The sequence below is a fragment of the Haemorhous mexicanus genome, chromosome 23, assembly GCF_027477595.1.
Source record: "Haemorhous mexicanus isolate bHaeMex1 chromosome 23, bHaeMex1.pri, whole genome shotgun sequence".
Lineage (NCBI taxonomy): Eukaryota > Metazoa > Chordata > Aves > Passeriformes > Fringillidae > Haemorhous > Haemorhous mexicanus.
The window spans coordinates 4,119,426-4,141,646 of NC_082363.1; the positions used below are offsets into that span (position 1 = coordinate 4,119,426).

General features: G+C 46.3%; 1 protein-coding gene across 2 annotated transcripts; it reads right to left on the minus strand.

Moving 5' to 3' along the window:
• Positions 1-245: 245 nt before the first annotated feature.
• On the minus strand, positions 246-15,237 carry SLC45A1 (solute carrier family 45 member 1). 2 transcript variants are annotated; one of them, XM_059866846.1, is made up of 10 exons: positions 15,194-15,237; positions 14,105-14,181; positions 11,602-12,014; positions 10,492-10,584; positions 9,818-10,042; positions 8,066-8,805; positions 6,714-6,867; positions 5,087-5,263; positions 4,242-4,447; positions 246-3,195 (listed from the first exon to the last, which is right to left on the minus strand). In XM_059866846.1, the coding sequence occupies exons 3-10, from the start codon at positions 11,999-12,001 to the stop codon at positions 2,914-2,916; spliced, it is 2,277 nt and encodes a 758-aa protein (XP_059722829.1). In that variant the 5' UTR covers positions 12,002-12,014; positions 14,105-14,181; positions 15,194-15,237; the 3' UTR covers positions 246-2,913. The 2 variants fall into 2 exon arrangements, with proteins under 2 accessions (XP_059722829.1, XP_059722828.1); XM_059866845.1 differs by lacking the exon at positions 15,194-15,237 and adding an exon at positions 14,296-15,064.
• Between the last annotated feature and the right edge of the window lie 6,984 nt (positions 15,238-22,221).

Consider the following 22,221-nt stretch of genomic DNA (forward strand, 5'->3'; position numbering starts at 1 on the left):
CTAGATACATACTATATTTATATATATAAATTTTATTCTTGAAAAGATTTATTTTTCCAACTGAAGAACAGCAGAAGTTCTGAAATCATGAGGTTTTTCTGAGTGAGCTGCAGACATGCTGAGATGGTTACAGGTAGCTTAATTACAAACATGTGAAAACCAGTTAGGTCTTTTCTCCATCCCTCTCCCCGTTTTCCCTGCTTCTGTACAAGTGTAATAAATACATTTACAAACATCACAAATAATTGCCATGAAGCAACCTTTAATGATGTGGACTTGATCAAAATTAACTTTAAAGGCATCACTGAAAAACAGCACAGTGTAAAATCACGTTCCTGCCTAAACTCATGCATCTTTTTTTTTAATCAGGAACTTGCAAATTTAGACAGAATATTTGAAGCCTTTGGATTCCAGAAGGGAAACACCACGTTGCAGCTCAGAGTTCACCAGTGACCATATACAGTCATTTCTGTAAAATACAAAATGTCTGACAAAGGAAAAGAATAAGCAAGTAAGCAATGCCTCTTTTTAGAGTTATTCCTAAGGGTTCGGTGCAACTTTTAACTCTGCATGATGGTGACAGGCTCTGGTTTTTTCCCAGACACCACTAGTATTGCTCAAAGCCCCAAATGAACACACCCTGATGTTGACTTAGAAGTCCTGTGTATGTACCTCTACATAAATACATTTGCAAAATAAAGTCCATGTCCCATAAAATAGAAAACTGTAATACAGAGTCCATTGGGAAGGCATACAGGCATAGCAATAGTTTTATAACTACATAAATGTAGTTGATATTATTTACAGAGGGAAATGGAGACAAACATTATAATCAAATACACTGATTTTATGAATTTTTTGAAGATTTTTCACTTACAACAAAATGATCTGCAACTCCAGCTCCCTGGAAAAGTAAAGTGCTCACAATCCATTTAGTGCAATAATGCTGGCTACAAAACTTAAGAGGAGAAAAAAAACTTTAACAACTAATACCACATTAGCTAGTGGGACCAAACAAAAAATAAAATAATTCTTGAGTCTAAAAGTTTGAGAAAGAAGAGAAATTAAGATTACAAAGCAGACTAACAAGAAAATAATAATTCTCCAAAGTCAAGTGTTTAGATTGTCAGAAGTGCCAAATGCCATTGTTTCTCATGCTGTTTGTCCCAGCTTTGTCCTGAACATTCTTGGGGACAGCTGTCCCTAATGAAGGGAATGGCACAGATATTCCTGCAGATGTGGCACCGTGTGAGCCCAAAGAAAGAAATGAAAGGTGAATGTACTGATCAGTCTCACAGCTAACAGTCCTTTATCTCTGAGTGCTTGACTTCACCATTTCAGCAGTATTCCTCTAAGTCAATACTTGCTTCTAAAATAGAAAAACTGGGAGCAGATGATAAAAATGAGGGTTTCTTACAAGTTATGTATTATTCTTTCAGCTGGATTACAGTAAGCCACAACAACTCAAGATTACAGGTATTGTTTCACCTTGGCATCATAGATCAGAACCAACTTAGTGAAGTACAACCCATTTAAAAGGAGTGACTCTCCAGAGAAAACCCTTCTTCTGGATCTAGGAACCAAATATAATCTCTACAGGGATGCCATGCACAGCACATGTGAACACCAAAATGCCCACCAGCCTTGGCAGAACTTGGCTGCCTACCCACATACAGAGGCAGACTGACAGGGGCTTTAGAAACAGTTTTATTAATGACTTAAAATTAACTCCTGGCCTTAACTAGAACTTGTAAAAATTCTCACACACCACCTTCTAAAATCAGAATAATTAAGAAATCTCTCAGGTCATGAAACCCAAAGCCCTTTTACTGGTTTCACTGAGATGTAGAAAATGCAGCCATAATTGACAAGCACTTAGCCCCGATCCCCAGGCTTCAGAATGTCCCAAGGTAAAATTGTAGAAACAAGAATGATGTGATGCACGCTTCCATACAAATGATTTTTCTTATGAGTAAAGTTCTTGAGAGTAACCTGCCCAAGAGAGGTTGATGGGAAAAGACCTTTCTCCCCAGAGCTGGGGACAACTGCTGAATTGGATTATGGACAAATCCTCCTGCTAAGTCATCACAAACTCCTGTAGTCTTAATTAAAACTCTAATGAGGAAGGAAATATGCACATATTGGCAAACATCACCAAGGACCACAGCCAGGACCCCCAGAGAGGGGTGTGGGAGCCAGGCCACAGTGCTGGCAGCCCACAGAGGTGTCTTGTAGCAGTTCTGCTGGTGGGAGCTCTGTGCACCCAGAAATAGTTTTATTAATGACTTAAAATTAACTCCTGGCCTGAACTGACACCTGACAGAGGACCTACACCACCCAAGCAAGACCAGCTGCTCTCAGCCTTCCCAAAGTTTTGAAAAGCACCCTCCAGAGCCAGGCCTTCCACGGGCAGAGGCTGCAGGTTGGACCCGCAGCTCCCAAAGGCCTCCCAGGAATCACCTCTGCCCTTGGCGACCGGGGCTGCTCTGCCTGGCCAGGAGGTGGCACCTTCTGCCCCCAGACTGGCCTGTCACCATCCCCGCGGTGGCAATCTCTGCAGCAGTGCGTGCAGCCCAGCAGCGACAGAGGGAGCTTGTCCTGCCCAGGCCCCGGACTTGCAGGTCTGCCTCGTGCAGGACAGTGGCAGCCACCCCGGGTAACAGCACCACGAGGCCCCAGGAGCACAGACAGCCCTCTGCCACCTCGGGGGAAGCACACGAGCAGTGCCAGGCGCCGCTGCCTCACCCCTCACCTTCCCTCCAGCAGGGGAAAGCCCAGCAAAGCCAGCACAGACCTTTCTTTCCGTGTGCCAAGCCCCCTGCTGCCATCCCAGGGGGCACAGTCCGGCCTGTGGCGATTGGGAGGCCAAGGGTGAGACAAGGAGGCAGCAGAGGCCGAGGCAGCTTCTCCCGTTTATTGGTTGCGTGTGCGGGGCAGGAGCGGGCGCTGCTCCTCCACGGGCGGCAGCTCCTCGGTGGGCAGCAGCTCGTAGGTGACACAGAGGGAGGAGAAGAGGCAGCCCAGGAAGGACACCAGGCTGGAGAAGTACATGGCACTGCTGGCACTGCCCACGGCCGCTGTCAGCGGCCCCATGGCCAGGGCCACGAGGATCTGTGCCAGGAAGTACTGGCAGCTCAGCAGCGAGATGTCAACGCCCATGCCACGCCGAGTGCCCTCCGCCTGCGAGCCGACAAACTGCGGGGACACGGGCACAGGGTCAGGGGTGTCCCGGGGACACAGGCACAGAGTAAGGAGGGTCCCAGGGGACACAGGCACAGAGTAAGGAGGGTCCCAGGGGACAGAGGCACAGGGTCACAGGTGGCCCAGGGGACACAGCCACAGAGTAGGGAAAGGGGTGTCACAGAATCAGGGGGAGTCCCAGGGGACACAGCCACAGGGTCAGGGGTGGCCCAGGGGACACAGCCACAGGGTCAGGGGTGTCCCAGGGGACACAGGCACAGAGTAAGGGGTGTCCCAGGGGACACAGGCACAGTCTCAGGGATGTCCCAGGGGACACAGCCACAGGGTCAGGGGTGTCCCAGGGGACACAGGCAAAGAGTCAGGGGTGTCCCAGGGGACACAGGCAAAGAGTCAGGGGTGTCCCAGGGGACACAGGTACAGAGTAAGGGGTGTCCCAGGGGACACAGGCAAAGGCTCAGGGGTGTCCCAGGGGACACAGGTACAGAGTAAGTGGTGTCCCAGGGGACACAGGCAAAGGCTCAGGGGTGGCCCAGGGGACACAGCCACAGAGTAAGGGGTGTCCCAGGGGACACAGGCACAGGCTCAGGGATGTCCCAGGGGACACAGGCACAGGGTCAGGGGTGTCCCAGGGGACACAGGCAAGGAGTCAGGGGTGTCCAGGGGACACAGGCACAGGGTCAGGGGTGTCCAGGGGACACAGGCACAGGGTCAGGGGTGTCCCAGGGGACACAGGCAAGGAGTCAGGGGTGTCCCAGGGGACACAGGCAAAGAGTCAGGGGTGTCCAGGGGACACAGCCACAGAGTAAGGGGTGTCCCAGGGGACACAGGCACAGGCTCAGGGGTGGCCCAGGGGACACAGGCACAGGCTCAGGGGTGGCCCAGGGGACACAGGCAAAGGCTCAGGGGTGGCCCAGGGGACACAGGCACAGGGTCAGGGGTGGCCCAGGGGACACAGGCACAGCGTCAGGGGTGTCCAGGGGACACAGGCACAGCGTCAGGGGTGTCCTGGGGCTCCCGGCCCTCCCCAGCCCGGGGCTCACCTCTCGGCTCTGGTAGTAGTCGCAGAGCAGGGAGTAGGGCAGCGTGCAGAGCGTGGCGAACAGGATGCCGTAGGTCGCGCACAGGGACAGCAGCACGTAGACGTTCCTGGAGAGCGTGGCCAGGCCCGTGCCCAGCCCAAAGGCCAAATATGCCACAAAGTACAGGGTCCGTGTGCTAAAGCGCTCCTCCAGCTTCTCCAGCACGGCTGCAAGGAAATGGGACAGCTTTGGGTGACCTGCAGCCCTCCCCACTGCCACCCTTGCTTAGGCAGCCACATCTCAGTGGCAGCCACGACGCCCCTGAGGAATTGGTGGCTTGCACGTGAGTGCCAAGGACCCCTTCCAAATCTGGCTTCCATGATGCAGCATTGATGCCCTGTCTGCACAGAGGGCATGGCAGAGCTGAGGCCTGGCACTGCCCCTGTCCCAGAGGGGTAAATGGGAACTGCTGGGGGTGGGCAGGCAGAGGCATGACACACATGACAAAGTGCTGGGGTGGCACATGATACCTGAGTGCTCTGCCTTGGTGGTGCTGCACCAGAATTGTGCCCATGGTGACTGCATGTATCTCTGCATTCCATGTACTTTGAAAATGCCATTTTGGTGAAAGGAACCACATCCTAAGAGAGATGTGTCTTCACCTGGGTTTCTGACCTCACCTGCTGTCAGTGCAGGTCAAGCTAAGTAGCAGAGGTAATGGGGTGAAAAAAACCACTCTGCTACAGCACTTGTGCCATGTAGTAGGCTGTGTGCAACATAAACACTGCCCTACTTGTTGCAGAATCACCACTTTTAAGAAATGTATCTTTTCTCAAAGCAGAAGTTCAGATAGATGTACCAAGTACCTGAATAGAAAGCAGCACTGAATGCATAGATGCACATTCCCCAGCAGCCCATGGTGACCCCAGTGTTGTACTTCTGATACTCATCTGAGTTGTGAGGTGCTTTTGGGTTCCCTTGGAACACTACTTCTCCCATGAAGTCAGTATAAAAGAGTAACATCCCCTCAAATGAAAGCCACCCTGAAAGAAGAGAAAAGTAACTTATTAGGATTTCAGAATATCAGTTTCCCCTTGTAAGCTTACATGGATGTTATCAGCTATATTACAATCACACCCTAGGACAGGTTGTGCAAGCTGAGTGTTACATAACATCCAGCCACATGTAGCTGAGACCGCTGCTCCCCGTGCATAATGCTGCAATGTTTGTTAAAGACATTCAGGCTTTTAAAGACCAAGATTTACCATTTGAATTCCTAAGTGGAAACCTCGAGGCTGACTAAAGGCCACAAAATACTGGTTCAGCAAGACAGAAAAATAGATGACAGCAGTCTGAGCTGTCTTCAGGTTCTGACAGGACACAGCACTCAGTTTAACAGAGTGGCTCATCCCATAGTAATTTCAGGTTGCTGTTATCCTCCCACGTAGGACTGGAAGGAGTGCTTCTTATGTCATGGCTGCAGCCTCCAGAGTGCCTCTGACACAGTTAAAAACTCTGCTCACAAATTGGCACCCAGGCCATTGATGTAGACAATCCCCTAATTCCTTTCACAGCCGATGAGTATTAATTACCTGGTCCCTTCTGTCCAATTTAGTGTAAACTGGAATGACTGCAAGCCCTTCCTAAACACCAGCCACACACTGGTTAAGAGTTAAGGTAATACTGTACTGGCTACAGGCACTCCTGCAATGCCATGTTCCACACCTCCTCTTGGCCTCTTCTGGGACCCCTGGACATGAGCAGCCAAAGGGAGGAAAGTAAATGCCAGTCTCAGGGTGAAAGCATGGAAATACAACTAATCTCATCTTTCTGCTTGGTGTGAACATTCCCCTTAGGATGTGCTGATTTAGGCTGTTGTTGTTCCCTTTCTAGGAACACAGGCTTTACTGCTTTGCCGGGATGTTTTGGGGATTTTTCCCTTTCTAATTGTTCTAAGAAGATACCTCATTAGTATCTATATGGAAGAAATCAAGTTGTCTCTATTAACAGCCATTGCAGCAATAGATAAAATACTGAAAAAGGTTCACCCAAGGTAGAGTCCTCCCTTGGGGCATTCACATTCTCTGAAAATATCTCTTCACCCAGGATTTTTCTCCTGGGAAGCTGAGAAGCCTCAAAGAAAAGGAAAACAGCTCTTAATCTCATTTGCTTCTCCTGTGTTTTGCTTGTGTGGAATGTGTTTGGAGATTGTTTACCCACAGGTGATTGTTTTGACTCTTTGGCCAATTGGGACTCTGGAAAGAGTCACGAGTTTTCATTATTATCTTTTAGCATTCTGTAAGTATCCCTTCTGTATTCTTTAGTATAGTATAGTACAGTACAGTATAGTATTCTTTAATATACTATAGTATAATAAAGTAATAAATCAGCCTTCTGAGAACACGGAGTCAGATGCATCATTCCTGCCTTCCTCAGGGGTGCCTTGCAAGTACAATACTCCCTGGTGAAGGCAGGAGGGTGCTTTGGGAGTACCTAGGAAGTGGTTGATGCAGAGGTTACGGAGAGCCTTGGGCATGTGGCAGATGGTTGAGCAAAGCAGCTTCACAGACAGGGGCTGCTCCGAGGTCTCGCCCGATTCGTTCAGCTCGCTCTCGTACTTCACCCCGTTCAGCAGGATATTAGCAACCTGCACCAGAAGAACTGCCAGGTCAACAAGCACAGCAAGGGAAGCACAAACATCCTGTAAGCAGATGAATGCAATATTGCACACCTATCTGATCATCTGAAAGTTAAACTCTGCTGCTGGACTACGCTGACTTGGAGATTAAGGTGTGTATTAGACTGGACCAAGTGACAAATGGCAGCACTGCACTGAAGCTTTCAGTATGCTTGAACCACTCTCTTCCCTTCACTAGGGGACTTGGTAACCACATTCAGATGCACAGGCACAGCAGAAATGCATAAATTCCACTGCATTTATAGGAGCTGTACCCACTTTCAGGTGAATGTGGACCCTGAAATTTTAGAGACACTGAGGAAGAAGAGGATGAGTTTAATTGAATCACATTATCACTGCTTGCTAACCTCAATGCTCAACCTCAGTGTGCCCAGTATCTAAAATCCTGGCCCTAACAAATTCTGCTCTTACAAACTGGGTCAAAAGTACAGCAACAACAAACAAAACAAACAAAAAACCATCACCCCCAAAAATTAAAATAAAATAAAAAATTCCCAAACCAAGCAACAAAAAAAAAAAAAAACAAACAAAAAAAAAAAAAACCAAAACCAAAAAAAAACAACAGAGGACTGTTTACCTCATCCCAGATCATAAAAAAATGGGCCAGCATGCAGAGGTCTCAGACATTCCAAGTTATCACCAACAGTGGGAGGTGAGGTCAGAGTCTTATCCCTCAGTAAGGGAAAGCTCACCTCCCTGATGGAGCCAGATGTAATGACTGCCATAAGGAGAAGCTCATGGGAGAATCCTATCCCTGGCCCTATTTTGCAGGTCTTTCTGTGGAAAGGGAAGATACAGGCTCAATAAAAATGTGACCTTTTCTACGTTCATGTGGTAGCTCCCTTGGTAGTGAAGCAGGACTAAAAATACTGACCTAACTCTCACAACTGGCCCAGTTAAGAGTGAGACATTCCCATTTCTGCCATCTTAACAAAGGCAGCTGACAGACTGTCAGCCATAATTCACACTCTACCCACTGCTTTACTGATATAGAGTCATAGCAGGTGGGCTGTTCCCATAATGACTTTTGTGAGGAAGCTGCCACAAGAGTCTTTAATGAACAATTTGTGCACCATATTTAAAACTATATGAAGAGATTAATAACACTCATGTTTACATGGTCATATCATTGATTTCCTGCTCTTACCTGTTGGCTGAAGGTTACATTTCTTCTTCTGTTATTCTCTGGGCAGTGTCCTGTTACAGCATCTGGAATGGCCAAGGTCTGAGGTCTTTTCAAGATCCCTGATGACCGTGGCTTTATTGCATCCAGTGAGCCCACTCTCAGCACATCACTATCAGCCCCTGATGTTAAGCTGCTTTCCCCTTGCTCCAGAATTCCGTTTGCTCCATGGTAACAGCCATCAGGCACCCGAGGAAAGCTGACACTGACAGGCTGCCTGGACAAACTAGCTGGAAGTGTCATGTAACTATTATGCCCGCCTGTAAAACAGTCTATAAGCACACTGTCAATATTTGAAGTCCCAAAGGATGATGCAAACTCATTAAGTCCTGTCAAAGAATTGTCTCTGCTGATAAAACTCCCGTATTTTGGCGTGAGTGGGCTCATGGGGGAAACAGGACTCGTAAAACTTGCATGTAAGTGAGCTGAGTTATGAGAAGAAGAGTTTTCATTTACATTGTCCTCAAAGAAGAAAGGTGGAGAAGGAGGGAGAGGAAGACTTGGACTTTTCATCACCTTTTTCTTCCTGTTAGAGGACTTTAAGGGTCTCTCTGGGATGCTAACTAGAGTCAGCACAGTAGCAATAGTCAGTACAATTGAGGTGAAGACATAGATGACACGAAGTTGCCCTCCTACAGCTTTTCCAAAACTGGTTTTATCCCAGTGTATTCCTCCAACAACATAACCAAAGCCACCTCCAAGACCTGGTGGAAAAACAGAGCTAAGATTATCTTCCCTATCCAGTCCCACAAGTCAGCAGCAGCACAGCAACACTTGTACAATGAATCATGAGTAGAATCTGACATTTCTGTTTTACCATTTGATCCCTTTTCACTTCAAATGCACTAATAAACACAGCTGTGCCACAAGGACAGTCTGGATGTACCAAGATGGTACAGAAAGAGAGAGAAAGTGCTGTGAAAGTGATGATACAAATAATTTAAAATTATAATCTTTCTTTGCCAAGAACAAAACACCTTACCTTTAGCTATTTCAGTCCGTAAACAGAAGTGTCCACCAGCCTTGTGACAAGGCTCTGCAATCACTCAGCTAAGACTGTTTTCCTGAAAGTGAAAATCCATTTTCCTCATATGAGGAATGCAGATCTAACTAAGACAGATCCAATCACTTCAGAAGTGTAGCAAGCTCATTACTCAGCACTGTGTTGACAGTGTGCAAAACTGCCACTGTGTTACTACTGATGAACAGGGAAGTTTAGAGAGCACCTTTCTCTCCATTCACAGGGTGAAAGTCTTTCAACACTCTCCTTTCTTACTCACAAACACATTCAAGAGTGTGGAATAGTCTCCCAGAACAGGGCAGCACAGCAATTGAAGATGACAGCAGTGAGGGATCAACAGCACCCAGTATGCACTTTCGCTTCCAACACAGCAACCACAAGACACATATTCCACACCTGCAGGAAGCCAAACCTCCTCCCTCAAGGGATAATTTTGTTTCCATAGGTCTTACAAAATATGTGAGGGACCTTCAGATGAATAGCCCAAGACTGTATCTTGTTTGAGGTGAGGTAGTTGCAAAAGCCTTTTGCAATAAGCAGATGATTTTTTTATTTTTACAGTTAATTAGTGATACCTCTCAGTATTTGGTCATTATGGTTATTCAGGAAAAGAGCAGTGTTTACACCCTGCTTTCTCACAGCAGGGCTTGTTCACTCAGGGCTCACATCTCCCAGGAAGCACCAAGAAGACATACCTGCTAACAAAGCATGGATGTTGAGGCCCCTGTCTTGATCCACTGGGCTGCACACATCCATCATGTAGGCATGGCTGGGATTGTCTGCTGAATCTGCACTGAAGTCCATGAGGACAACACCACAGACCGTCAGGATGATGCCCCATTTGTGGTTATTCTCAGTGTCAGACAAGGCACTCCCTATATCTTTGCCATTCAGCATAAGTGAGAGCCCAAGCAATGCTCCTGGGAACAAAACCAAAACAAAATCAGTCACTGTTTGTAAGCAAGCCTGCAGAGCTCCAGACTCCAAAAGCATCATTCTACCTGCACAGCCTTGCAGCAAGCACTACTGCTCTTGTTCATATCAATGCAGCCTGGGAAATTAGTGTTATAGGCTTATAGGATACACATAATCCTTTTCCACTAGTCAAGCCCAACAAATGTCCTGAGTTTACTTTGGCCAAAAACATCCACAATCTTGACCCTCAAAACATCCTTTCAGACTCTGAGCAGCTTTTATGTGTGGATCTCCAGCTGCCAAAGCATCAGCTGTGTCACTCACCATCTTCTTCAGACCCACAACACCCAACACCTCAGGAGCATTTTGTTCAGCTGAGTGCCACAAGGGATGTCACAGAAGAGAGATGCACAATGTTTTTAAGTGTTATGCCCATCATTTCTAAAAGACACACCTACTGCTAAAACCAGAATGAAAGGTCTTCTCCTCCCAAATCTTGATGTGCATCTGTCACTCCAGGCTCCCAGCAAAGGCTGTAGCAAAAACCCTAGAAAAAAGGAATCACCAATGGACAGGATTCTTCTACAAGCCTGTTTCACCGAGGAGTTAAAGCAGGCATGCCCTAAAAGGCAGTTAAGGCAGGACACCACAGTGCAGTGACATCCCCAGTCACCCAGGGACACACACAGCACACTGCCTGGCACTGCCTCAGCACAGGGACTCAGAATGTGCTGCTGCTCACTGCAGGGCACTTCACCCTGCATCAGCAACACAGAGTTTGACACCAGTGAAGAGTCAGAGTACAAGTTACACATTCTTAAGCCCTCTGTTCCTTACAAGCTATCTCATTTATCCCATATTAGATGTGAGATCCCCTGCAGGATTAGCTTGGAAAACAGCAGGAAGCAAATATGTAAGTAGGAAAGATGCCTGTATTAATCTCTGCCAGCCTGTTAGGAGGGGCCTATCTCTTCTTCCAAAGCACATGTTGTGAGTACAAGAACAGGCAGAACAAAATTTTCCAAGTGGTATCCATAGTAATGGATACACTCCCAGCCCTGCCTCTGTGCTAAGGCAAGTAATTCAATGCCTGTATCACCAGTGGTCGATGGTCTTTCATCATTGGAACACCTCATTTGTTTCAGAAAGTTAAACAGGAGAAGGCAATCCCACTCTGCTCTTTTTCACACACCCTTGAAAACTGTCTCTGTATGCTTTTTTTCATGGGGACACAAACGGATACACCAATCTTCTTATGCTTGTTTTTAAGTACAGGAACAGAGCAACCAAAGGTTACCCTCAAACAACTTTTAAGAGGTGGAGAAGCTATTAAAAAAACAGATATTTTGAGCATGTTTGTCTTATTTCAGGCAGGGCACAGCAAGATTTGTCCTCCTATTTGTTTGTCTGAAATTTTGGTTAGTACTTCTTAACCTTGAGACAGTATACTCATGAGAGAGTATACAAGAGAGTACCTCAGCTGAGGTACTGCTAACAAAAAATTAAAAAAAAAAACCCATAGTGGAAAAAATAAGAGGGAAGAAATAGCACCACGAAAAGTTACCTAATATAGGGCTGATGAACCACACCATTCCATACAGCTGGTCTGGAAGCCCCATCTGGAGCAGCACAGGGGTAACATAGGCTGTTTCCATGGCATAGCTGAATTCAAGCCCAAAGAGAATGCACCCATTGAAAAGGAGTTCCAGGAAAGACCTCTGAGGCTGGAGATCCCCAAAGTCCACCAGGTCCATGGGACAGGGAGTGTTGGGCGGCGGTGGCGGCGAGGGCCGGATGTGTTTCCTCCTCTTCGGGTGCCTCTTGAAGTTGTTGGCCCGGTGGCTGATGTGCCGTGTGGGCAGCCCAGAGTAGCCTGGGACTGCTGATCTCCAGACCTCCTGAGAGGCCACACCTGACAGGAGCGCAGCATCGCCGACAGGGCTCGGTGCAGACGGTGCAATCATCACGGGAAGGGCTCTGGAAGACAAATAGCTCAGAAGAAAACGGTTGAGGTAAGAAAAGCTTTGCTGTCACAGACATATTTCATGAAAAATCCTTTTCTCTTGAGAAGCTGAGCAGCTTCAGCTTCTCCATGTTTTGCTACTTTAAAATGTGATTTAAAAAATTGTTTACCCAGCATGTAAAATTGTTTTTACTTGATAACCAATAACAACCACCTGTGTTGAAACTAAACAGTCACAAAATTTTATTATCATTCCATTCTTTTCTTTACCAACTTTCTAATAAAATCCTTTCTTCTATTATTTTAATATAGTTTTAATATGCATTTTCTTTTAATATATCATAAAATAATAAATCAACCTTCTAAAACAAAGTCAAAATTCTCATCTCTTCCCTCATCCTAAAACCCCTACAAACACCACCACACTTTGCTTAATTTTTTTTACTGAAGTTCAAGTCATTTGTCAGCATTTCACAAATGAAGCATGGCCTTTGTGTTAGTTACAACCTCTTCTTTCCATCTCTTGATGGAAGGCATTTGTGCTTTATGGGCACATCTCCTGCATCCTTTCACAGATGAGACACCAGAGTTACTGTCTAGGTTACCTAGGTATTTGCCTACCATCACAGGGGATTAAAATTGAAATATTTAAAACAATTCACAGTCACACTTCCCAGAAGTTCCCAATGGGTCAGAAAAGGGTTTACATTTATGCAGAATTCACTTGAGTCAAACTCGCTCAAGCTAAAAAAATAAAACATATTCTCAGTCAATGTTTACAATAATGCAAAGCTGTGGCCTGGCAGCAGATCCCAGACCCCTGCTGCAACATGAAATCACTTTGGCAAGAAATCCTTTTGCTACTGATCCTAGCACTCCTGCTGCCTGTGCAGAGGCCAAGGCTTAATGCAACACCTTTTTCTCAATGACCAAGTTTGGTTTTATTGCTATTTCCATTGCTGAATTCAGCAGAGATATCTCCAAGGAGGGGGTCTGATCCTTAGGAACTGAATCATGAGAAGAAGATTCATGCCCCACAAGCCACTCTCAGAACTGCTACTCCTCTTTCAGTGCTTAATGGCTCCCAAGTGCTGAATAGGCTCCTTGGATCTCATCAGAATCACTGCTGTAGCCAAAGCCTGCACAGTGTGGTGGGTAAAACAGCCAAATGGTTTCCAAAATAGCACATCAGAGAGATGCCAACAGATCTGCTGCATAAACGAACCACATGTGATTTCTTGATTCTTTTTGCCAGAAATGGAAACAGCTCATGAGTGAAGTCTGACCTTTTCCTTATGCCTCCTTGCCCACAGACCAAAGCTGCTGCTGCACAACAGCTCCACATCACCCCAGCCCTCTTCAGCAAACCCTCACACCTGCACACTAGTGAGTAAAACAAGTCTCTTATTCTATGATTACAGTTCCTCTGGGGGAAAAACTCCCAGCTCTTCTACTCTTTGGCTCTACAGCACTCCCCTAAATCTCATGTTTTCTTCGTCTGGCACCTTTCATACACTGATCTTCCTTCCTGTAGGCCTTAGTCTACACAAAGCCACAATTATTGCAGATCCCCAAGTACTACCAAAAGCAGAACCCCACAAGCCCAGGTTGACCATCACACTAACCCAAGCAGTGTTAAGCATGGGGGGTGATGCCTCTACACAGACCAATGCTCAGCTCCATGCAGGCATCCAGAGACACTGCACAATACAAAACTGACTGCCCAGCACCTCACAGGAGATCGGAGTGCATTGGGGGGCCAAGGAGGATAAGGAAGGATGAGAGTGAGAAGGCATCTACTGAAATATTGCTAACATTGTATCGAGGGTTTCCTTGACTGCTTCTCAGAAGAGGTGTATATCATGGAAGAGGGAAGAACAGGCAATTTATAATCCCAGCTGCACATTTGACCACCCTCACCTCACACAGCACCAACAGCAAGCTGCATCTTGCTGGGAAAGCTCATTAGCCACAAAGGACCAGCAGAAAGAGAGGCGTATGGAGACTTTGTGAAGACATCTGCACCAGTGCTCCCCTAGACATTGTTTCTCCAAATTACTGAAAACTTCTTGTGACACATGTCTCTCACAAGCAGATTACTTACTTTGCAGAGTACCTTTATCAGCCTCCAGGAAAAAGTAATTTCCTCACAATGAGAATTTGTTAAAAATTAGGAGATACCTGAAAGAAGACATAATGAAATCCCAATCAGATTCATGACAGTTGTTCTAACAACCCTTTCACAGAGCCATGACAAAGAGGATGAGCTAGCAGCTCCCTTCACTACTATTATACCTTGCCATTGGCACAGAGGGTGTTAGCTCCTTTTCTTCATCTATTAGTTTCATTGCATACTAGATCCTCCTTTACTTTCCTGCTCTTTACTGTGTATTGCAAAGTGACTGCATTCTAAGTCCTAAGGGGAAATGTTTTAGTGATATAGGAAAGACCCCCCATGCATGGCTCAAAAATACACGTGGTGACCTGCAATTACTTAAAATGAAAGGCTATTACTGGTCAGCATAAAATGGTCAGTGGTCAGCAGAAAATCAGTGTAAAACTATGAACTGAGCCTATAACCTCAACCTGCCATCTCCCTCAACTTACTGCTGGTTCACAGGAAGACATCTCAAACCTGCCCTCGGGTAAATCTACCTGGTGATCACAACAGCGGCAAGGCAGGAAACCTCTCCCTCAGTGTGGCGGCTAGCCCTCAGTGTCAATAGTTATTTGGGATTTTTCGCACTCCACGTCTGCTATACCAACACCTGCACATCACAGTCTGGAAAGCGACGCTGGCTATGCCGGCTGCTGTCCGCACAAACGCGTGTGCTCAGGCAATGCGCTCGGCAGGCAGGGCTGTCCGCCCTTACCGCTCCTCCTGGCACCGCTACGCCGAAAATAACTCTACTTTTCTGGCAAATCTGGTTCCAGTTTTTCTGCGTCAGGTACCGGAGAGTTCCCAAAACCCCACAGTCATCGGCGCCGCGGGGGAAGGCCGGCCCTGACCCTGGTGCTGACCCGGCCGCCGCCTGCCCATCCTTTGTGCCGGCCGAGCAGGAGCCGCGCCGGCAGCGCCGCGCCGCGGCCCCGAGCCAGGCAGGCCCCTCACGGCCCTGGGCCTCGCGTCCGCCCCGGCCGCCAGCGCTCAGCGCCCCCCGCGCTCCCCGCCCGGCCCGGCCCGCCGCCTCACCTGCCCGCCCGGCCCGCACTGCGCCGCGCCGTGACGCCGCCGGCCCCGCCCCGCGCTGCCCGCCGGCAGCGGCTGCGGCCGCCCCCGCCCGAGCGGCCCGGCCCGCGCTGCTCCCGCCCGCCCGCACCGGCACCGCCCGAGCCGCCGAACGGCCCCGGGCCCGCGCTGCTCCCGCCCGCACCGGCACCGCCTCCGCGGAGAGCCCCGAGGCTGCGGCGGGGTCGGGAGGGGCCGGTGGGGGAAGCCGCCCCCCGTTCGCGGCAGCACCCACCGCTCCGCGGCCTCGCCGCAGCCGCTCCCGCCCCGGACAGATGCGGCTGCTGGGCGCTCATTCCCAAATTGGCACTGGAGGGGCGGATCGTGATAGTAAGATTTTTAGCGGGTACAGAGATATTTTTTGATAGGCCTGTAGAGCAGATGCCGTAAAACATGATGCACTGCTCTATTTAAGTCTTTCCTTTCCTAGGCTAAAGAGATTAGGCAACTTTATTTTACAATGCCATATTTTGGGCTTGTGTTTCAAATTTCCTCATGATTTGCAAACAAAGATGTAATGATGTAGTGCAGTCTGCTCTACTTTTAAAATAAAACTTAAAGTTCAGAGCCCTAATCATTAAGCATTCTTAATTTTATCTTCAGAGGGTACCAAAACACTGCAAGAATTCCTAGTATATATTAGTATTTAGGTCTTGTAGAATTTATTGTAGCAGGAAGATGGCACATAAATCAGTAGTCATAGTAGGAATGAAAGGTATTTGTCTGTAGAAAACCAGCTCTAATTCATGCGATAGAGGGTGCAATCACATTTGGAAAAGATGCCAAAGAGCATTGTCTGAGGCAAACTGGGTTCAGCTAGGGGACAAGCTCATATAAAGCCTGACAAGAAATTGTGAGAAATTGGGATAATCTTGCAGCAAACAAGGACAGGCACAAGAGATCACTGTACATTCCTATTCCACAAATTTCCTGCCACCTCATCTGTGGTTTTCAACTTTTTTACATCATTTTGGCCATGATATTGGTCAAGTATTCATCAGTGTTTATGTAATTAAACAGCAATGAAAGGGACCTGTGTACAACACTCAGGATTATTGACTCACAGCATGACAGTCACCAGGCAGAAGGGGGTTTGTACTTGTCTCAATGAAAAGTGGGACTGGGTTCCTCATCTATCCTCAAATGTTCTTCCTCAAAACCCACAACCCAAACAGCATATCTGCAGTCCCAGCAAAACTCTTCCCTTCCCTCCTTTCTTACACAGGGCTCTCTGCAAGTATCTTATCCTAAGCTGACCCTAAGGTATGTGCCTGATTGTGCCAGAATAGGTGAAACTGAGCAAGAAACTTGTCCTGCACTGGCATTGTTGCACTGCTGTTGTCAGCAATTTGATACAGTTCACCTTTTCATCTCCTTCTCCCCTGTCAAAATGCTCGTGCAAGATAAACTAAACAGAGATGAGAGAGTCAGTCCAATGTCATAGATGTCATATTTGAGTAATGGAATAATCTCAAAAATACACCTGTTTGTCCCAAACAACATGTGTTCCATGCCAGACACCATGGCAGACTTCTATTGAGGATGCTGCAGGTTCCCCATTTTGACATACACTCTATCCCCAGTCCTCCTGGCAGATTTGAAGCTATTTTGGTGCTGGGATGTCCCCCATCTGTCTATGCTCAGCTTTTTCTTTTGCCTCCCCAGATATGAAGCTTCTGGGTCTCCACCAACCCAGCCTTGCCACATGCCACTTCTCAGTGCTGATCCACATGGCTGTGGCCACATGTCCTAGGGTGACTGTTATCCCCATTCGTGTGTGTGTAATTTATGCTGGATATTATGTTCTGTGCCTTTAAGACTGGCAGAGTGAGAGTTTTGTTTTGGGCCTCTTATCAGACACTCGGCGGGACATCCAGATAGCACCAGTGCATGTTGCTGCTTTTTTTGCTTCTTGCCCCTGCTTTTTGCTTTTGCTCTTGCTTCTGCTTCGCTTCTGCTTTGCTCGCTCTTGCTTTTTTCCCCCCTTCTCATTAGTTAATTTAGCTAAACAGTCCAAATTCCTTTCTGGACTGTTCCCCCACCCCGTTTGGACCTGCTGACTGCTCCAGACTGGGATTTGGAACACGGAGAGAGAGTTTGCACCTTGTGGCTGCAGCAGCTGCCCCAGCGCCAGAGGGACTGGTAACAGCGACCACCCCCAGGAGAGACTTTCTGAATTTGTCATCTTTTTCAGAGCAGTGGAAGAGCGGTGTCATCCGGTATTGTTCATTGTGTGTGTTGGGGGGTGCTGTGCTTGTCAAATAAACAGGTTCTTTCCACCTCTCTCCGAGGAATTCTTCCCGAACTGGTTGGGGGAGGGGCTGTGTGGGTTTGGTTTTGGAGAAGCCCTTTTTGGAGATTCTCTCCCAAATTTGCCCTAAACCAGGACACCACACCAGGATGCTGTGTCTGCAGCCAGGTCTCATCCACAATATCCACAATATTCACTACTCCACTTGCTGCCTATTGAAGAACAAACTGGTTTTAGAAGCCACATTCATAAGGAACCGATTAAAATCATTGCAGTTGCTCTGGGAGAAAACAATCACATTCCCATTCAAAACCACAGGTTTTATTTACCTGCCTCCAGTGCCACAGCCACTGGAAAGAGCCTTCAAGCTCTGAGCAGAAAAGGAGAAAAAACAAAGACAAAGAGGGGGAAAAAAGGAAGATGAAGAAGATTTGAAACCCTAAAGGATGAAGGACAGGAACAGAAGTAGTTCCAGCCAGGTGGCACAGCTGCTGAGAGAACATGAGCAGGCAGGTCTGCTGCCAGAACAATCAGACAGGTGGGCAAGAGGCAGCAGTGCTGGGAGAAGCCATTGCCATCAGAGGTAGTTGTAGGATCACCAGCTCCTTGTCACCCAGCTTCTGGTGCTCAGGGACAGCTACATGGGCTGGACATGGTGTCTGTCACACACCCACAGTTGTTGACTGCCTGCTTTGGTGAAGACCCAGGCTTAGCCACCCCTGCAGTGACCACAAGTGAGAATACAGCACTACAACCCCTGCTCCCTCCATCCTCATTCCAACCACCACCCATGTCCTAGAGCTCTGCAAACACTGGGAAGATGAAAACAGTATTTAAGAGTCCCATTCCCTGTCATGAGGATGGCTTTTTGTTCCACCTGGCCATGGAGAGTGGGTGATATCATTAATGCTGGCAGGCAGTCATGCCATTTTATACAGTGAATTTTTCTCTTAAACATATTTGAGACATTAAACTCATGCTTATCCCATGGTCCATTAAATAAAATTGTCTGCTCAAAACTTACACAGATTAACTCTTACACCATTTAGCACAGTGGTCAATTAAATAAAATTGTCTGCTCTTACACCATTTGGCACACTTGGGGACAGTGGGACAAATAACTCTAGTCCTTCCCAGGGTAAGAACAAAGGAGAGAACAAAAGCAATTCCTGCTGTGCATTCATTTATTAGCATCCTTTGGGCTTTAGACAAAACAGAAACCACAAATCTCCTCTCCTCTGTGAGTTTGCACATAAATTGCAGTTGAAATGTAAAGTTACTCATTTACTTTGTACTAGTTTAACCCATCAGTGTTCAAAAGAGCAGCTTTTGGTGGTGAATACCTACTGCTATGAATCTGCACTGTTCCCTCCTAACTTCTCTGGGTGCAAGGTTTGCATTCACTAAACACTTTTGTTAAGTCCTTCCACAAAGCAGCTTCTAACAGCATATTCATCTCTGCTCATTTACAGCTTGACGTTAGGCTCAGTGTTTCATTTGCCAGCCTCGTTATTTGCTTTGCTCAGATCAGACCATTCCTCTGTTTCTTAGAAACCTCTCTTAAAATCCCCATAATCCTTACCTCTGAAGCAGACATTAGCTCCAGTCGAGTGAAATTCTCTGCAAGACACCAACAGAGAAAATGTTGTTCTCCTGCTGAAGGGCAGGGTTTCAGTTCTGTGGTGTTGGGTGTTTCTTTTTCTCCTTTTGTCTTAAACTGAATTTAAAACATCTTTCAGTTTGGTTCAGTGGATCCACAATGTCATTCTGTGATCCATCTGGAACTAGAAGCTTCTTTTCCAAACATGACTTGATGTTTCGAGGGGGAGAGATACAAAGTCTGTAGCAGACTCACCGTGGAAGTTGTTTGGTGCTTGGGGGCTGCTGCTTTAGAGCACCCAAAGGCCACATGAATGCTGGAACTAAGATTAATCTGTGCTCAATGACTCAAGGAAGAAGAGGCCTGATGAGTTACCAAGTTTTTGTGTCTGCAGAGGGACCTGTGCCTACACTTGTGGCTTGATACTGGCCAAACACCAGGCACCCACAAAAGGTCGTTCACTCACTCTCTTCTGCTGTAGTTGGGCAGAGGAAAGGGAAAAAAATTAATCAAGGACTTATGAGTTGAGATAAGAACTGAGAGAAAAATACTCTAAGGGCAAAACAGGCTCAAATTTAAAGGTATAGGTAAATTTATTATTAACAGAGTCAGAGGAGGATAATGAGAAGTAAAAGAAGCCTTTAAAACACCTTTTCCCCTCCTCAGCGCTTCCCTCTTTCCCACCAACAGAAGAAAGCACTCAGAAGTTATGAAAAAGTTGAGATCTCTTATTTGTTGCCAGTGGTTAGCTCTCACTGAAAGAGAACTTGACTGAGTCATGTGTGCTGTAGTAAGCCTTAGTACCACAGCTGCTTTGGCAAACCCATTGCCAGTGATATTAAACAGCTCATATGCTTTTTCACCACCTCGTGTTTTCTAAGTATTTTAGATAAATATATATTTATGTGTATATGAACTCAGTGACTGTCTTAAGTTCTTCAGGCTGTGTAGGATTTAGTGCCATGGATTCAAGACATTTGTCTGACATTAAATAAATTGCCCATGAAATTTTGGGCAAGTTTTCAGAAGGTTTTAGAGGAAAAACAACCACTCGTGACTTTTTACAACAGCTTCTTTGTTACTGTATATGAGACCAGAGTATCCTGGTCTGTAGCATCTTCCTGTTCTGCTTAGGCAGTCACCATATTTTAGCAAAAGCATACTTGGAATAAGCTACAGTCAGGAACTCTTACAGTAGAGATCCAAAGATCTCAGCTCATGTCTAGAGAACAAGGTGTCAGCAGCTGCATTTTCTCCTCTTGTTCACAGATATGGCTCCAGTATCCATACACACAAAACCAGCCCACTGATTTTGGCAAGGGGGGAGGTAGGGAAGGTCAGCCTTGAAGTGGTCAGGCAGTTGAACTAGATGATAGTTGGAGGTCACTTCAAATTGAACTATTTAGTTCCCTAAGACTTTTTTCTTGAGAACTAGACAGCAGCATGATTACTTAAGAAGCTAGGAGTAAAGCCCTGTACATTTGCTACTGAGCATGAGGCCTGCCTCTTTTAAATAGTCTTTTTCCAAGCAAGGTCAATACTCAAAATTTTCCTGTAATCCCTCAGAAAGCTTGATGCAACTCTTTCTTTTATGCAGTAAATTCCCCATTCTGTCCAATGCAGTTAACAAAAAGTCAAATCATTGATCAGCTTCCTTCATGCTATTGTTCTTTTGCACTATAATAATTTAAAACAGATCAACCCTAGACCACCTGTAAGTTTGCAAATCAGGGACCAAGACATTTCATCAACGGCAAGTTCATGACAGTCTTATGCTTATTTAAAATCAGTTCAGCTAATGACAAAAATTGCTAGAGTTAGAATCATGGAATATGGAACTGGCCCTAAATGATCAAGTCCAACTTCCTGCTCATCACAGGTCCACCTAAAACTAAACCTTATAACAAGATATTCCTTGAGCTCTGACAGGCTTGGTGCCATGATCACTTTCCTGGGGTTGTTCTGGTGACCAACCATCCTGTCAGTGAAGAACCTTCTCCTAATGTCCAATCTGAACTTCCCCTGGCTCACCTTCATTCCATGGCCTCGTGTCCTGTTGTTGGTTACCACTGGAGTTACACAGATGAATAAAAGTGTTCATCATACAGGCTGGCATGTCCTCTAAATCCCAACTGTATCTGCTCCTTCCACAGTCCACTTTTCCAGATCATTTCTAGACCCAATCCCAGCTTGCCTTCTTCTCTTGAACTCTCCCTGTTCATCTGTTCCAGGCAGATGAGAGATTTTGTAAAATCCAAATGAAACTCTGCTTTCCATAACATTTATGCTACCAGTTGAAGAACAAAATTTATATTTCTGTAAATGCCCAGTCATGCCACTAAGGTCTATAGTATTGAACACAGTGCAAATACAGAGTAGGACAGAAAAAAAACAAGCAAGTTCAAACAAGGTGAGGTGCATCTCAATTAAATGTTCTTAATGCTTATATGGTAAGAAGAGCTTACCACGTAAATTACACCGCCCCAGCATCCCTCACCTGCCAACTGAGTAGGAGTAAAGCAGTTGGTGGGCAGCTAATACAATGTAAGAGCATAAAGAAACCTTGTATGTGCCAGTCTGCACAACACCTCCATATCTGGCCCTCAGCACATTGTCATATGACTTTAATAGCCCAGATAAATCAGTTCCTGAACTGAACTCCTACACTGCCTGTATTAATGGATGCAGTTAAGCATTTTAAAAGACACTTGGATTTTTACCTTGAAAAAGGAAAAACACAACCAAAAACCCATACCTAAAGCATCACCAGAAATAAGAACCAGCACTTCACTGCAGAATGAAAAGCAATGCTAACAGCATTGATCTGTTGAGTTGTCAATTCATTGAGAAAATAAATTCAACATAGTGAATTACTGTAGAATATATGAATATCAGTATTTAAAATTCAGGAAAATTTCACTAATGCCACACTTCACCTAAACCATTCAAGTGTTGTGCAGTGTCAGCTGAACAGTTTTTCTTCCAGCGGTTTGTACTTGATTTGAGTCAGACATTTCCACAACAGCAGCATATACATTCACTCCTTTGCTGCCCGGAGCTTTCTGCAGACTGCTCAACAAACACTTCTGTTTACTTCTGCAGAACAAACCAGTGCTGCCCTCAGAATAATATCAGGACGTT